The sequence below is a fragment of the Papaver somniferum genome, chromosome 4 (genome assembly GCF_003573695.1).
Source record: "Papaver somniferum cultivar HN1 chromosome 4, ASM357369v1, whole genome shotgun sequence".
In the NCBI taxonomy this organism is placed as follows: domain Eukaryota; kingdom Viridiplantae; phylum Streptophyta; class Magnoliopsida; order Ranunculales; family Papaveraceae; genus Papaver; species Papaver somniferum.
In genome coordinates this window covers 26115065-26130235 of record NC_039361.1, presented here as the reverse complement: position 1 = coordinate 26130235, position 15171 = coordinate 26115065, and the positions used below count along the sequence as shown (strand labels likewise).

Below are 15171 nucleotides of genomic sequence, written 5' to 3'. Positions count from 1 at the left end.
ATTATCGGGTTAACACCACTTAATCCACCCGCAATGACTTTAATAAGGTAAAAATAAAAACAACCCATCTTATTTCATTAGTTTTAATGCATGGATAGGCGGAATCGATCGAATTAGGTTTTTGGAAAAATAGTTTCAGAACTGTCTGTGGTTGGGAAACCCAACCGTACGCACTGTCTCCGGTTGAGTTGGGAAACCCAACCGTATGTCATCTACGGTTTGGAATTCTTAACTCCAAACCGTATATTCTGGGTTAAAAAATCCTACAGTTTGAAAAAATCATACTTCCATACCGTAACTTGTACGTACGGTTGGGAAGTATGAATATATTTCCCAACCGTAGGTTAGCTTATAGTTCAAAGTTGGGGGTTTTCAAAAGCAAAAATAAGTGATGGATTTTTTTAGTTTTTTCTTTTTGTGATCGTCTTCTTCATCGCGACGGAGAATAAGAAGAGAGAGAAGAATAATTGTGTATTTTTATGATCCTCATCTCCATCATGATTTGTGAATGAAAAGAGAAGGAAAAGATAATAGATTTAGTATTTTGTATATGATCATCGTCTTCATCGTGATGAAATTATAATCATCACCTTCATCGTGATTTATGTATGAAAAGAGAAGGTGAAAGGTAATAAATTTAATTTTATAATCACGGAGGGTAATTTAGCCACTACAAAAAAATAGTTGGATATGGAATTTTGTTAATTACTATTTCATAACCCGATTTTATCATCTTGTGAACCCTCAAAATCCAATGTTTAGAGCGTCCACAGTGGGAGAGTAAACCCAAATATTTGGTCTTTTGAACAGACGTAGTGGAACGTACTATCGATCAAATTTTGATCAACGACTAAAACCCAGAGTATATTTGGTCTGGGACCAAGACTAAACCCAAATATAGTCGAGCGTTGGTATACTTCACGCCCCACCACCAGGCAGACATATAGTGCACGTCCCACATCAGGCGGACGTATATTCCACTCCCCACATCAGGCGTTGGTATAGTCTACGCTCCACATGGGGAGTACGCAAGTCTACGCCCCATTTTTTTTTTAATTATTTTGTATGGGGCCCCATTCTTTGTTTTCAAAACCACGCCCCACTTTTTTCATTTTTTTTTTTTAGGATCTACCCAATCAGGCGTTGGTATAGTCTACGCCCCACACCAGGCGAACATATAATGTACGTCTGACCAAATTTAGTCTTTCCACCGTAGCATCACACACCATACTAAACCCAAAATTTAATCTTTTTTTCTCTCTTTGGTCTTTGGTTATACTCGCACCACTGCAGTTGCTCTTAAAACCCTATAATAAGTTTCATACTATAACCAAATTAGCTTCCTGCTTTTTATCGAAACCCTCAGTGATCACCATTCCGTCAAACAATAAAACCTCTCAGTGAAAGAGCGTGCACAATAGTAGTGGACTCACGAGCCAAGACAAACACATAAATCAAAATCAGAGCGTGCACAACAGCACTAGAAGTCACAAGTCAAGACAAACAGTAAAACAACATATACGTCCCCCTCTCCAACCTCGTGATGTAAAATCCATTTGCCGTGTTAAAAACGCCGTTCCTACCTACGGCCATTTTCCCTGTCCCCCTAGGACCCCTACTCTCGCTCTCTCTTTAAACAAAGAAAAAGCTAGCAAAAGTCTCGTCAATGATTAATTTATTTCCCAAACTACCCCACTTCTGTTCCCCTACTCCAAGTCTCCAACCTCCGCCAGTCATGAGTCACCACCACCATATCTTCTTCTTCTCCTAGCTGAGTACTGACAGTAGAACCTCATTCACTTCTCTCTCTTTCCTTTCAATCCAAGCAAGCAAGCAGTATCTCCATCCATCTCTATCTAAAATCCATTTTTCATGTGATTCATTTCCCGACTGAGTTATTCTATTCTCCTGAATAACTCCAAGCAAATGCATCCCACCACCACTTCATCTCCACCACCACCACAACCACCATTAACACAGACTCTAAGCTTAATCAACCATCTTGTATCACTTCTCCTAATCTCGTCGCTCGCTGTTAAATCATTCATCGGACGCTGGCAATCAATTCGTACTAAACTCACTCTTCTAAGCTCATCTCTATCAGAAATCTCCGATTTTGATACTTCTACTTGGTCTGAAAACCCTCTTTTGCAAGATTTATTGCCTAATCTACTCACTTCTCTTCAGAAAACTTATTCTCTGTCTCAACAATGTCAAAACCCTACATCTACAGGCGGGAAACTACTAATGCAGAGCGATATAGATATGTCTTCAGCCTCACTCTCTGCTCATCTCCATGACATTGATTTGTTGCTCAAATCGGGTGTTTTGAATCGGCAATCGAATGCTATTGTTTTATCACAACCAGGTCCAGGTTCGGCTAAAGAAGAATTGGGATTTTTTATCAGAGATCTTTTTACTAGACTTCAGATCGGTGGGATTGAATTTAAGAAAAAAGCTTTGGATTCGTTGTTACAGATATTGAACGAAGATGAGAAAACTTCGATTTTGGTTGCGAAAGAAGGAGATATGAGATATTTGATTCATTTGCTTGATAATAATCATCATTCATCTGTTCGTGAACAAGCTGCTGTTGCTGTTTCTCTTCTTGTGAGTTCTAGTGATTCTTCAAGGAAATGTGTGTTTGAAGAAGGCGGATTAGGTCCTCTGTTGAGGTTGCTTGAAACTGGATCTATGTATTTGAAAGAAAAAGCAGCTATTGCTATTGAAGCCATTACTGCTGATCCTGAGAATTCATGGGCAGTTTCAGCTTACGGAGGGATTCCTGTTTTGGTTGAAACTTGTCGATCTGGATCTCCATTAGCACAAACTCATGCAGTTGGAGCTGTGAAAAATGTATCCGCCATTGATGAAATCCGAGTTTCTTTGGCTGAAGAAGGAATTGTTCCAGTTTTAGTTCAGTTATTGACATCAGGTAATTCTTTCGCTCAAGAAAAAGCTTCAAATTGTTTATGGATTTTAGCTTCAGCTGGTGAAGATTTTAGGGTTTCAATCTTACAAGAAGGTGGATTACAAAGTCTATTAAATTTACTTGACGAATCATCAAATCCTGATACATTAGAACATGTTTTAAGATCAATTTACATATTATCAAGATCATCATCAACAATCCGAATCTTATCATCATCAACTTCATTTTTGATACAACTCTGCGACGCAATCAAGAACGGCACAATAGTGATCCAACAGATTTCAGCCTCGATTCTCTGTAACTTATCAATGAGCGACTTCCAAAAACGATCTATTTCATCTTGTATGGGATCGCTAGTGAAAATGATGATGAACGAGTCATCAAAACCAGTCGGTTTACAAGAATCATCAGCACAAGCTTTAATCTCATTACTAACAGCGAAAACGAATCGGAAAGAAATCGTTAGAGATGAGAAGAGTATTTTAAGATTAGTCCAAATGTTAGATCCAAAGAACGAATCATCAGTAGTTAATAAGAAATATCCGGTATCAGTTGTTTCTGCGATTGTTGCCGGAAGTAGCCAGAGCTGTCGGAACAAGATAATGTCCGCCGGTGGTTATTCTCATTTACAGAAACTTGCTGAAATGGATGTTCCCGGTGCTAGAAAAGCTTGTCAAAGACTCTCCGGGAATCGACTCAAGAATATCTTTAGTAGTAGGATATGGAAGGAATAAACACAATTCATACTAACCCCCACAAGGTATTATTCTTTTCTTTTCTGTTCTTTACTACTTTTTCTCATTCCATTTCTTTATTTTTCTTGGTGTCCGCAATCACGAGTGCTCTGTATTCTACTCCCAAGGGTAGGGTTGTCCACTCACTTTTGCCCTATAGGCTGTATACTATGCTACAATTCGTTAGACTAGCAATTAAGAAGCTTCTGCCCACCTACCGGATAAACTGATAAAGTGTTTCGATGCGGCCAAATTTTGCTAGAAAAATTGCTTGGTTCGGCGGGTTGGTCTTTTTCTTCTCCGGACCATGTGGTGTCTGAATTCATTGATTGAATGAGGCAGAACGTTAATTTGCTCACAGAAGGTCTTTCTTTTATTGACTTTTGGCTCAGTTTTACTAATTACTGGTCAGACTTTGAATTTGATTAGTCAAAATGAAAACACATAGTAAAATCTAGTGTACCACGTGAAAGCAGGTTCATCTGATCCTCTGAAATTAACGTAATTCCGTGAAAGTTAATTATTTTTTATTCCGTTGTTTATTTATACTCAATACTCTACTGTGCACCTTTTAGTATAAATTGATTATTACACTGCACAAGAAAAGTGCTTTTAGTTTGGTGAATGTACATCCATTGGATGGGAGATTATCTCATGGAAAATGTGGAAATCGATTTATTGTAATTGGGGCCTTGTGGGAGGAAATATCTAATACTATTAGATTGATTTTGGTTAATTAAGATTTTGTTTTTTGGGGTTATGAAGAAAAGGGTACAGAATGAGCTGGTATCAAGGAATTTAATGGGGGTCTGTCAGTCTGTTAAGGGACAACGAAGCAGAAATAATTCAATGTTATCAGTTTTGATTTTTTGATTTCTGATCTTTAAATTCCAGGAATTCCAGTTTGGATGCGGATCATCCTCAACAGCAAGTGGTGGGAGAAAGAGAGGAGTAAGCTTCCTCTGAATTTTCTCTCTGCCCAGCAACAAACCTAAAGAAAAGTCTTTTGCACACCATGACTTTATTATCTTACTACTACTACCAGAAAAGCAGAGAAAAGGTGGTTTCCGGTCAATATAAAATTTTACAGAGATTGTATTTCATTTACTATATTATATATATGTGACTTCTCATCGAAAAGCATAGGATGCGTTTTTTTAGAGTATCCTTTTTTTTCTTTCTTCTTTTTCTTTGAAAGCATGGGGCTTGAAAAGAAGTTTGTAATAGCTCTTTATTCTTCTGATGTGTTTGTGTTTGTAATACTGTAAATGTGAGTGACAAAGTTACTTCCGGTGTGTGTTTTTTTGCTCCATCTATTGACAATTCTATTAATAAAGCAGACACTAGCAGAGGATAGCAGTAGCCGGTTTGGCTACTGTTTTGCTAAAAGGAGTCTATACAAAGAAAATGGCAAGTCCACCAACAAAAAGAAATAGTTACTCGTGGAATAGAATTCACCCTCAGGCCCTGAACCTCTTTAAAACCCTGAATTCCAATATATGGTAACTGTTACTTTAAACATTTGACTTTAAACATCAGGGATCTCCATCTTTAGGGAAACAAGTTCATTCAACCCGAAAAGCGATGCAGGCGAGAAGGTAAACAAGGTTTCGGATAAAGAAGCAATCCTGCAAAGGAAACTGAAACGCGGACAATCAGCAATGAAACAAGAGAAAGTGAAGCACGAGCATTCAGCAATGGTGCAAGAGAGGAGACGTAAAAAATAAAGAACGATGCTGTTTGTGCCACTACGGAAGCTTGCGTTGCTGCTTTTGCAATGTAGAATTAAACTGATCCTATGGAGAAATTTCAACCTCTATAAAATTTGAATTTTATAATTATAGTGGTGCAGTTTATCTGCATGATCAAATTGCAGTGACTTGTTAAATGTTGAAATAAGTGGTAATCTCAACACCCGACGATTTAGTTACCACTTTAACAGAAAGGAAAGTAGTGTAGCTTGCGGGGTTTAGATATGTGCACTACACCACCGAATCTTATGTGCTTTTCTAGCGAAAAATAATTCTTTAAGGCGGTAAAAGATGTAAAATGAAGAAAATACGAGAAAAGCCAAGCCCAAAATTCCCAAGCCTAAATTAAGCCCAACGGTTTAGTTACCACTGTAACAGATAGGGAAGTAGTGTAGCTTGCTGGGCCTGGGTTTAGATATGTGCACAAGGAGAAATTGAAGAACTGCGAACGGTTTTTTGGAGACCAGTCTTTTGTTGGGGGACCATTGTTCTATTTTGGGTAATTAGAAGTAAATCTAGGTCACTCCTTATCACAATATTTATATTAAACCAAAATTACCCTCCTGATTATTTTTGTATAATGATTAGTTAGTATGATTAATCATTGATTAAGGTTAAATTAATAGATGATTTTTTTTAAAGAAGTAGAATTATTGAGTGATTAAAGTAATGAAAGAAGAAGAAGATGGAGAAAAAAAATATTTTGAAATGGGTGAATATGGAGAAAAAATATCCTCTGAGCACCGAAGTATGCTTGTAACTTAGTGAATGTTGCTATAAATGGCCTAAAGTATCTTCAAAATCAAAATTGTACCAAAAAATTTCAACCAGGTCAACAAAGTTCAGTTATATTATATGAAGATCATGTAACCGAACTTTCTGCAAATGCGGTTCGGTTAATAAATCCAAAATCACAGGCAACCGAACCAGAGATTTAATGGATTTTTTGTTTGTTCGGCTAGCCGATGAAAAATCAAAGTAACACTACTATGCTTGAGTTTACAGAGTTTTGTTCGGTTCAGTCGACTCGACCACGTTGTAACCGAACTTTAAACAACAGAGTTCGGTAGGTTCGCAAAATCTCTACGAACCAGTCATTCAGCCGAACCCTTAGTTTTTCCATGCACTTAAAATCTATAGGTTCGGCATGATCGCAACGTTTATAAAACATTGCCGAAATCTACGTTCGGTTAGCATAAAAAATTGCGAGTCAACCGAACTCATTGTATAGGTTTTCGGAGTAAAGTTCGGTTAGGAATTTTTTTTTTTTGCAATTAAACCGAACTCAACATTTGGCTATATAGAGAAGAGTTTGGTTTTGAAATTATTTTTGCGACTCAACCAAACTTAGGTGTTCAATTAGGAAAAAAAATATTCTTAGCCGAAGTGTTCTTCGTGTTTTTCATTTTTAAAAGTTCGGTTGTAAAACTAGGGTTTTTTTCAAAATTATCCTAATCGAACTTACTACTGTAACCTCCAAATTCAACATATCTTGATGACTACGGCTCAAAATTTCAATCAAAAACGAGCTAGAATTAATGGGTTTGTGGGAAAATACTTATGGACATGTTTGTTTATAAAAGATTGATTAATCGATGATGAAAATTCAATGAATCGACGACGATGAAAATTTGATGATTTTGATTAGATTTGTATATGATCAGGTTTAGATGATCATAAATTGATGAAGAAGAGAAGAAGAAAAATTGTAGAATTGAGGAAGAAGAAGTTGTAGATTAGTTATAATTTTAATTAGGTAAAAGGGTAACTAGTCATCGCCACCTTTTAGGACACTCCTTATAATTATAGGGAAGGTGGCCTAATCAAATCATGGTCCCAAAAAGAAAACAGTGGTGCCCAAAAAATCGTTCAAATTGAAGCTCTATAACAAATCCATCTTGGTATGTAATTAGCCTGAATAACATAACTTCTAAATAAAGAAATGCAGTACACCACTGAATCTGAATATGTGATTTCTTGCAAAAACCTCTTCTTTTTTCCTTTCAAGTAATTAGCGATTATCTAAAGTGCATCTTTTCAACCATCTTACAAGCCGGTAAAAGTTGTATATCTCTGTCACTTTTATACTCCCACATGCAGTCAATACTCACTGGAAAAGCTAGGGCCAAAAAACCCTAAGCTCAAGCCCAACCCCTTAATAAGTTCACGGAAGGTAGTTGATGTCTTGATGAGAAACAATTGTGAACCCGACTCCCACTGAAATATTGAACCCTGTTTTAGGGCATACATGAAAATTTCTAGGCATACATAATTGTTTTCCCATCTATGGTGACTTTATAAGGGGTGTCTAAATGGTAGTGCAAATACCTATATACTCTTAAATAATTAAATTACTAATATATCCTTATCTTAATATAACAATTTTTAAAATCTATAATCAAAATCAGTTTATATCTCTCTTCTTCTTCCTTCCGCCCATCACTCGCGAACTGTCTGACATTTTTTTTTCATCTCCACAATTAGTCGTCGATTGGTAAAAATTTGATCATCGATTAAATTCAACTATATAATGACTCGCACAATGCAAATAGTAGGAAGTAGGCGTTCTGAATCCTCTTTTAATCCATCAATTGAAGACCAAATAGAAGATGAAGGTGCAGAAATTGAAATTGAACCAGAAATTGAACCGACTGAAGAACCAACTCCTGAAATGAGGATTAAAAAGTATTTATTACAAACACATATCTTCTTTTATTGTTTATGATTGATAGAATAGGTTTAATTCGAGAAAAAGTTGGGTTTTAACGATCACAGATTGATGTTCGGCTAATAAGACGAATTATCAGCCGAACTGTTCATTGTTTTTCCACCCTGAAGGTGCTTATGAACAGTTCGGCTTATAAGTTCAAATCAATTATCAGCCGAACCTGACACCATTTCTCCAGGTTCTATTAATAAGATAGGTTCGGCTGATTCGATAGTTTGTTAAAAATCCGAACTCATAATTTAAAATGTTTCAGCTAGTTCTTTATTTGGTTTATAGATCGAACCTCTAACTTGATTTTTCTTCTCAAAATTGATGTTTGTCGTTTTAGGCTTTGGATGTCTTCTTTATGATGTGGAAGATAATATATAAGTAAAATGCGGTGTAGAGAGATGATAAAGATTGAAAGATCTCTTCTTAGGGATTTGGATGTCTTCTTATATAAATCTCTTAAAGTTAGGATTTATAATCCTTCTGAGATCGTATTTTCTTGAGATAAAAGTGAATTTGATATCCAAATATGTCCCATAACAGTGTCAGGTTCGGCTAATATCTTTCCAACCTTTTCCGGCCGAACCTGAGAAGTGAAATTTACCCCAAGTGGCTGTCAGGTTCGGTTGAATCGATTAGATCACTTTCAAGCCGAACATGTCTCTGTAAACACTTCGAAAATATTTATTTGCAGGCTCTAGGTTCGGCTAGCTCGTGCTGATGTTATCAGCCGAACCTTCCCTCTACAGACTTAAGTCTTTCGATCTTGTTTTGGCCATAACTTTTTCGTCCGATGTTGGAATGACCTCATTCTTTTTGCGTTGTGTTTGTCTTTTCATTCTATTGTAGTTGAAGATAAGATCTACTTGATTTTAATGAGTTTAATTTGGACCTTGGTATTCTCCATAATTAGACTTCACTTTCTTAACATTTTTAGTAATTTCCACTTTTTTTGTTTGATTCATCCTATGAAAAAGCTGCATAATAGAAAACATATGTAATAAGAAGCCTAACCCGTAAACATGCATGAGTTTAATTTTTTTTATGGAAAATAGTAACATGTTCGGATGATATGATTTTTTGAATATGAGCCGAACTTGGAAAAATATATGGTTCCGCTGATATGATATTTAAAGTGAAAACCGAACCTAACTCTCAGGAGAAGGTTCGGCTTGTAATGAAAATTTCTTATTAACCGAACATTTAACTAGTAACTAGTCCGGAAGTTAGAAACTATAAATTCTTCCAATAACTGTTGTATTTCGAGTAAGTCGAACTATTCATCTTTTGTAGTATACAAGTTAGGTTCGGCTGATAATTTCAAACCGAACCTATCTATGGTTTGCCGAACTTGGGTGAAAAAAATCAATTTCTTGATGATTTCAACCTACATAAATGAGATTAAACATAATCTGGAAGTATACTTGTGAACTGTTAGCATTGGGTTTCTCATCGTTGTATTCATCTTCTGGATTTGGCTCATAAAAATACAAGTTTTTCCTCACTTCCCCTTCTTCTCCAAAAACCTAACTTTTTTTTTCCCAAAAAATTATCATCAACACAAACTTTTATAACTTAATTATCTTAATCACTAATCATTTACATTAAACACTAATAAAATTATTCATTATTATTAACACTAATACAGAAAGGGTAAATTTGCCATTACCAAAAATATTTGGTTAAGGGGTTATTGGATTTACCATTTCCAACCCGTTTTTGTCTTTATTCAGCATTCCCTGAAATTTTCTTGTATGCCCTAAAACATGGTTCGAAATATTATCCCTTCCGCCTCTTGAATCAATGTTTGCTAATCTCCAGCCTGGTTAGTAATTCGGGTACATGAAAAATTTGGGACTGCAAGTGTACGAGTATTATTCATTTTGATATAACGCGAATCCAAACCATTATTCAGTCAACCATTTGTGATTTAGAGATAATTTAGAACATCATATACACGTGTATAACGATTCGAATTCGTCACAAAAATTAGCATATATTAGTTCATATACTAACCTGTAAAAACATCATTCTTAGCATGATCTCACCTTAGGTACTGTTACTAAATTATTTAAATGATCTATACATATAATATATGACATTATAAGTAACAAATAACATATATGTTCGTAATATAGTGCATAGATTGGTGCGTGTAAGTTTCAAAACTCAAAAATACGATAGAGAATGGTAATTGGTAATGGCTTGACAAAGAAAAATGCACGTATAATTTGATTTAGACAGGAAAGGAAAATGTAAACAGTAAGTGATCCATGATGACCATTATTTGATTGGAAAGATAACAATTTTTTCCGTCAATGTCACGGCCATCTTATGACAAGATTGTTCACTGTAGGAATTACACGGTGTATAAGTTGGGTTGCGTTCATGCGTATTCGGGGAGGCAGACTCGATTCAATTCATACGCGAATAAATTATAAAAATCTAGGACGCGAACACGTTATAAAATTAGTGATATTTTCGATAAAATGTATATATTATGAATGTAAATTGTTAAAAACTATAATAAATTGTTGACAAATAACAAATTTCTAAATGAATAAATACATATGTCAGTAAAGTAGCACATATGCAAAAAATTCAGGCATTACTGATACACATTTATTTTGAAATAGAGTGCGAAATATGCATACAATGTCACTGATGCGTTCGAGAATCCAACGCGAACATGACTTGGATGCTGACCATTTTAGGCGCATCCGTGTTACATAGGTAACTGAGTAAACCAAAAATGCACTTTTGGCAAGACATGTTTCACGCAAATGCATTTTTTGAAGGGAGGTCATTGGACTTGCATTACCGCCTCTTAGCGCTTTTGAATCCGCTTATGCCCATAAGTTATTGAATATCTTGCACTTTCCCAGTGGATTAGGTATCTCGTCCTCTTCAGTCAAATCAGGTGGATCACCGGGTAGAGTTATCAGGATGGAGAGTTTTTGAAATTCCTCAACAGTTGGTTATTTTTTTTTAAATTTTCCAGCTTCCTTGATATATTAAATCTGCAACCTTTGCGAACTTGTTAGTTGCAAGACTGAAAGCTTTTTGGTAAAATATTTTCATACAAAATTCGTCATATGTGCCACCACTAGATTTTGGTGAAACGATATCACCACTCCTTTTACATGTCATCGCAGTCTTATTGGCCACAACAATCATTACTTATTTTAGATGAAATCGAAGTGGAAGCTTGATGGGTCACTATTAATATCATAGAAACAAAATATTGTTTCGTGACATTATAAATACACACATTAAACACCAGAATTACCAAACTCGTCGTTTTACATTTTCAAAATCCTAGAAATGGATGCCTAGATAGATGAAAGAGGCAGATACTCGGCCCTTCATTATGTTATCATGTGAAATGTTAGGTTGGTCATTTGTATTGCAACAGGATGCCATTTCCAACTAAAACATAACAAATGAATCCTTGAGGGGTATAAAGTAATGTAAATATATGACCAGAAACACCATAAGCAATGCAATGACATCTTTGAAGAATTATGGGATCGTTGGTAACAAAATCGATACCCTATATTTAACGAAGCAAAAAAATATTTGACAGGTTTCTATTATCCAATAAGGTTATTACACTGCAATTACGTTTACAACCCATAACTTCCAGGTAAGGTGCTTGTTTATGATAATAAAATAAAGATCGTTAACATTAATGCACTACAAGTTATGCATTTCTGGTGCATATGCACCGAGTTAGGAGCTTGTCGATATAATAGTGTCGGAGTGAACTATTTTATCATACTAAACCTTGATTTCTCTTTCATTTGAGACAGTGCAATTTCTTTATAAAATCCATATTTCCTTACGAATGGATTTCTATACCCCTTGCCATGTGGAAGTTTGAATTCCTTATACCAGAAGTCATTTTTTCCGGTCTTTAGTTTGTGCTGGGTTAATCTTCTCCACATTTACTTTTATTCACTTGCATTCCTCCCAACTCCACGTTTTTCAGTAGGATTTTATTTTTGAATCCCAAGTTCCTTGTTGTTATTCCACCCAACTCCTTGGCCGGGTTTGCACAATTTATTCTAAACTACACATTTAGTCTTTCTCTTTTCTGTAGTAGCATCCGTAGAAAATTTCTAATGATTTTAACCACCGAATTTTCTGCTGGAGCAAGCATTTGCATAATTGACGTAAAATAGACAGGAAAATAGATAGTGCAGTGTTCATTAGAATCTAGTGTACCATCCTTTATAAGAAACCTTCTTTTCAACTTAACAAGTTTCTTGTTGAACTTCTTACACACTGGGGTGTTTAATTTCAGAACCCAAACGGAAGCCCTGATATTTTAAGTAGTTCTTCCACTTTGCAATGCATTTATAATCTACTTCATACATTTAAAGTATTAAGACACGATTTTCCTTTTCTTAATGTGTCATTAACAAATAACATATGTGACACTATAATATCATTATTAATTTGGAACCCTACAATCATGTTTAATTTTTATACTCTCGTAAGAAGTTTAGTTAGGTCTTCTATTATATGAATGAACATGAGGACATTGAGTCATCCTGTCTAGCATCCCTAAAGCTTTTGAATTCAGTTGTTGGTATCCATTTATCAAGATGGAGGATTAAGATGAAAAGAGTGATCAATGAACCATAAACAGTGGATTTGGACAAAAAAAAAAAAAAACTCTTTGGAAAATTGATTCCAAAAACTGGAATCATGAACTCTTTTTTCCGATGATGGGTCTTACAAGAATCATGAGACCCAGTATCCATGTAAAAGTCAGTGTTAGAGAATAGCTCGATTGAACCCACTGGTATATCAAGTTTGGTTGTCATATTTTAGTATCAAAACTCATTTAGAGTCGCTTGATTAAATACGAGACAACTTCTTTTAGGTTAGACTATAAAATCTAGGAATGTTGAGACGTACAAGTATTACTCTGAAGACCCGAAGAAAGTGAAGAAATAACGATTGTAATGAAGACATCATCTTTCCACTTGATGTTAGCAATACTGACTCGACTTGTTTATATTCCTAAAGTATATTTCAAGCCGTTTTATATTGAAAACATAACATGCGAAGCTATATATACGATACTCTAATGATTACATTTGGTCATATCATTATTATGATCAAAGTATCAAGGAAATATATTACGAAGTATAACTTTTATCTTTTGAACTTCGTAAATACAACATCGAAAGAATATATGTATTTAGTTTCTTAATTATCTGTGGGATATAAGTGTGATTTCATCCTAGAAAACTATGTATTACTATATTGTTTTAAGGAAGTAAATGTATGAACTTGTTTCATAATCGAAAGGGGAATCATAAGTGTGTTGGAACGTTTCATTATTCAATATCATTTGAATGACAAATACAAGATGACAAGGTAGAACCTATCTTAACTTATGTTGAGAATTGAAGTATAATCGCTCATATCCTATATTGTGGTGACAAGGTGTAACCAATCCTAACTAGTTTTTAGAAAGAAGGTGTAATCGATCACAAGCCACATTGTGTAGCAAGTTGTAATCGGTCACAAGCTACTTTTTGAAGCAAGGTGTAACCATTCACAATATACATTGGGAAGTTAGTTGTAAATGGCCATAAGCTACTTTGGGAATCAAGGTGTAATCGATCATAAGCTACTTTGGGAAGTAAGGTGCAGATGATCACAAGCTATATTGGGAAGCATGGTGTAACCGATCACAACCTATCTTGGGGAGCATGGTATAACTGATCACAACTTATATTGTGAGTCATGGTATAACCGATCCCAAGAGAAAAAAACGAGTTTCCAAAGTTCACACAATTCTTCATGTTGTGTGTAAATTCAGAATTAGGGTTTGCTAAGATGAGAAACTTCTAGATGTCGACATTATTTGAACATGTGCATAACTCTTTCATTAATCGTTCAAAGATATTCCTTGATGCTCAAAGTGATCATAAACGAAAATATTGAAAAATATTTAATTATTATTTTTAAATATATATGTTTTAATTACCATCAATTAAAGCATATTCTCTGGAAAATGTTATTAGTTAATGTGCAAAGATAATAATGGAAGTTTTCTAAGAGATATTTCAGAAATATGATTTGGAATTTAATTGGAAATAGGAAAACCGAAATTAGGTATTTAATGAATATTTTGAGAAAATTTCTAGTTTTAGAATTTCCTTGTTGTCCAAACAACATTGGTCTATTAATACTTGAGTTTCCATTTCTTACAAACTATCATAAGAGTCATGCAAACTTCATTCGTGTTGTTTCTAGTTGAGCCGTCTATCCGGAGAAGAAAGAACCCTAATTAGGCGAAATCTCTCACGACCGCTCGTTTAAAGACTTCTGTGGGATCAAGAAGCTCTAGGAGTACAATTGGTGAGAAACTAAATAATTGCATTGTTATTTTAGTTCTCGATTATTTATTTTATTGACTAGCGGTTGTTGAAACTTTGATTGCACCTAGTTTGGTTATTCTTGAGAGCCTTCTCTTATTACATAAGGGTCACCCAAACTATATCAAAGTATCGACGGGATCTCGGATCTAAAGATATCTTGTGATAATCCATCATTAACAGATTCCGCTCTGTATGTAATTGGTCACAAGAGGATTCAAGTTTGTGTTGTGCAGGTTGTTGGGAAGGAAATTGAATATTTGATCAAGAAGTCGTATTGATCGACAACTATCATTTGGTGTTACTCTTTAGTATTTGAATCTGATAGTTGTGAATCTGAATCTAAGTTACTGATTGGTAGGTTTCTAAAAATACCTACAAACTAATACCGCAAGTGCCCGGTGTCGATTGTAGCTTGTGCAAATACGGGTCGAATCCACAGGGACTAGGGTGTGAGTTGAAGTTTCCTAAACTGTTTTCTAAGCTTAATAGAGAACAAAGGCAGTGATAAAGAAACAAAGGCAGTGAGCCAAAGGCAGTGAAGATGATTACAGCTACAGATGGTAGACTAGGAGGATACTAAGGCATTTGATTCCACATCTTGATCCTAAACTAAGGAAGTTCTTATGCAAGCTATGTC

At 35.2% G+C, this 15171-nt stretch overlaps 1 protein-coding gene across 2 annotated transcripts; it reads left to right on the top strand.

The window, feature by feature from the left end:
- Window positions 1–1677: 1677 nt before the first annotated feature.
- Window positions 1678–4974, top strand: LOC113274991 (vacuolar protein 8-like). Of its 2 annotated transcripts, none has more exons than XM_026524419.1 (2): window positions 1678–3692; window positions 3929–4402. In XM_026524419.1, exon 1 carries the CDS (start codon window positions 1927–1929, stop codon window positions 3664–3666), a length of 1740 nt encoding a protein of 579 aa, XP_026380204.1. In that variant the 5' UTR covers window positions 1678–1926; the 3' UTR covers window positions 3667–3692; window positions 3929–4402. The 2 variants fall into 2 exon arrangements, with proteins under 2 accessions (XP_026380204.1, XP_026380203.1); XM_026524418.1 differs by lacking the exon at window positions 3929–4402 and adding an exon at window positions 4561–4974 and having other exon boundaries at window positions 1680–3692.
- Window positions 4975–15171: the final 10197 nt, after the last annotated feature.